Source organism: Triticum aestivum, chromosome 5B (genome assembly GCF_018294505.1).
Source record: "Triticum aestivum cultivar Chinese Spring chromosome 5B, IWGSC CS RefSeq v2.1, whole genome shotgun sequence".
Taxonomy (NCBI): domain Eukaryota; kingdom Viridiplantae; phylum Streptophyta; class Magnoliopsida; order Poales; family Poaceae; genus Triticum; species Triticum aestivum.
In genome coordinates this window covers 565,614,199-565,617,024 of record NC_057807.1, presented here as the reverse complement: position 1 = coordinate 565,617,024, position 2,826 = coordinate 565,614,199, and the positions used below count along the sequence as shown (strand labels likewise).

General features: G+C 60.1%; 1 protein-coding gene across 1 annotated transcript; it reads left to right on the top strand.

Annotated features, from left to right (window-relative positions):
- Positions 1 to 379: 379 nt before the first annotated feature.
- Positions 380 to 1,277, top strand: LOC123116942 (uncharacterized). The gene has a single exon (XM_044537807.1). It carries the CDS (start codon positions 491 to 493, stop codon positions 1,007 to 1,009), a length of 519 nt encoding a protein of 172 aa, XP_044393742.1. The 5' UTR covers positions 380 to 490; the 3' UTR covers positions 1,010 to 1,277.
- The last annotated feature ends 1,549 nt before the right edge of the window (positions 1,278 to 2,826 follow it).

The following is a 2,826-nucleotide window of genomic DNA, read 5'->3' as shown; positions in this document are numbered from 1 at the left end:
TGGGACTTGACATGCAGTGATGCAGTGATCCCACTCACTCACTCGCCTCCAGCTCGTGGGAGCAGCACTCTGCTCCTGTGCACACAGGGAGAAACGATTTCGCCGTGGGGAACGACGCATGGACACGTCAGCGGTCACTGAACCGTGGGCCGCCGCACTGCCAATGTGCCATGCATGCAGCACAGCTCCGCACAACGCGACGCTAGTACGTTCCAGTAGGCTATAGGACGTCCCTAGCTACACGTCCGCACAGTGCACGCATTTACGCGCGCGCCCCGCATGCAAGCTGTCCCCAACAACCTCCAGGTTGGCATCCTCCTTCCTCCTCCGCGACACCGCCCGGCGGGTCGTCGCCCCCCTATATATACGCTCACGGCTCACTCCTCCCCACTCAGCCACCACCGTGCGCGCGCAGCTCGAGCTCTGCTCCTCTCTTCACCTCGGATTAATAACCCTCGGCGGCGATTTTTACTACTATAATATCTTCACCATGGGCGCGTGCAACTCGTGCGAGGCGACGGCCGTGGCGGCGGTGACGGGGGCCTCCGCGGTGGGCGAGGCCACGGCGGCGCGGGTCGTGCTCGCGGACGGCCAGCTGCAGCGGTTCCCCGGGGGCACCCGGGCGTCGCAGGCCATGAAGGCCGCGGCTGCGGCGGCGACGGCGGCGCCCGCGGGCGCGTGCTTCCTGTGCAGCGCCGACGGGCTCGAGCTCGGCGGCGCGGTGGCCGCGGTGGCGGCCGACGAGGAGCTGCAGCCCGGGCAGCTCTACTTCGTGCTGCCCGCGGCGATGCGGCGCCGGCCGCTGCAGGCGGAGGAGATGGCCGCGCTCGCGATCCGCGCCAGCGCCGCGCTGGCCTGCGACCACGACGGCCCGCTCGTGTTCCCCGACTCGGCCAGCGGCGCCCCCGCGGCGAGGAGCGGCGTGAAGGGTGCGTCCCGCCGGCGGTCGCGGAGGGCCCCCAGCCTCGGGCGCGACTTCGTGCCTGATCTCGGCGCCATTGCCGAGTAGCCGCCGGCCTGGCCTGCTCGCCGTCCGGCAAGAGCGGCGGGCGGCAAGAACGAATAACCCGAGTGTAGAGTTACGTGTAAACAAATCCACCGGAGGGAGATTTGGTTTGACTAATGCTAATCTAGTGTAGTTGGGGGAAGGCTGAACGAACTCTGCTTAGCTGTAGCTACTGCTGCACGTTCTAGTGCACACATGTACAAGGAAGACGCGTAGGCACATTGCCCTGCGTATTATTTTGATCCGATCCATGGAAGGGCTGTCTGAAATCTGGACTGGAAGCCGTTGTCCCCCGTGTATAGCTGACGGGTGGGTCCCACGAGGCCTACCGTCCTGCAATGAGATGTTGTTTTGACGAAATGACGTGCCGAGTGACCAGATCGATGCTTAGCCATGCGCCCCTGGTATTAATTCGGTTGCTTTTTGCACTTTATAAAAAAAAAGAGTAAGTTGCTTCTGCTAGATTTGCCCCTGGTATTTGTGGCGGTAGCTTGGGGGAGGAGGAGAAGCGCGGCGAGGGATGGAGCGTGGGCTAAGCAAGGGCCATTTCGGTACGGGGAAGACGACAAGGAGAGACCTTTTTCAGCTTTTTGGTCTAATCCTCTCGTGCGCGACATGGCCGGCTCCCGTCGCTCGCGTACAGCGCGCCGCACTGCTGCCGCCCGCCCGCGCGCGAGCCACTGGGGTGGGGGTGGATGGTGGCCGGGGCGGATCGGTCGACGTCTCGTGACCGTGCGCTCGCCGGCGCAACTTGGCAAAGCCAGATATTCCACGGATGAGCTGACAGCGGCAGCCGAGGGCGAAGCCGCCGATTGATAATTCGTTTTTCCGGGGCCGGGTTTATCATCTCGCCATGCACACGGTGACTGATCGATGTGCCCGGCGACATATTCGTTCCGGGCTTCCGGCCCGTCCCGGGTCCGGATAAGCAAGCGCAGTAGAATCGTAGAAAGAAGGCCGTACGTCTTTGAGACCTCGTCGGGTCCGTATCCAATGCCATGCTATCTGAGACGGAACAGGTTCGGCGTCGAGTTTTGTCGGAATAAAATCCTCTCTCCATTCGTCGATGCCAACAGTTTGGATCGGCTTCACGAGCTGAATATATTCTCGTACAAACGCATCGCGCGTATGGATAAGTAGAGGCGGCCGGCCAGATCACGAGACGGCAGCACAGTTAAAAGTGATAGGCTGATATGACAGTGGTGCGGATCGAGCGATCGGCGGTGGACAGGCGAGTCGTTTTCAGCCATTGCTTTAGTATAAAAAGTGGAGTACGTAGAGTAGTTAAAGCAAACTACTTGACGTGCACGCACCGGCCCGTTGGAAATTCTGGATTTATCTGAACTGGATTTTCATCAGGACTGCATTTCCTGCGCAATTTACACTACTGCTGCTGCTCTCATTTTTTCTTTCTTTTTTCGGTTTCGTGTAGGTCAGCTGGCGCGTACGAAATGCTGCGCCTGGCAATAACGGGGAGCTGCAAGGAACAGGTCGGCTTGGCTGGCCATGGAGGAAAAGAGCTAGTTAATGGTGAACCTGGACGGGGTATTAGGTCGAGGTTAAGGCAAGGTTAAAGACGGCATTTGGTTGGGGTGGCGCTGCTGTGCTGCCCGTATTGGGAATCAATCGCTGGCACTTGACTTTGACTCAACAATAATCGGGGCTCTAGGTGTGTGTGGCACCCGAGAGGTGCAATGCATTTTCCGGGCTCTAGTCTCTACAAACTCATCTCTTTCTCTCATCTCTGCGGGGACCGACCTGGCCGTCTCCGCGTCCGCATGGCGGGTGAAGGCATGAAAGCTCAACTCATGTAGTCTAAG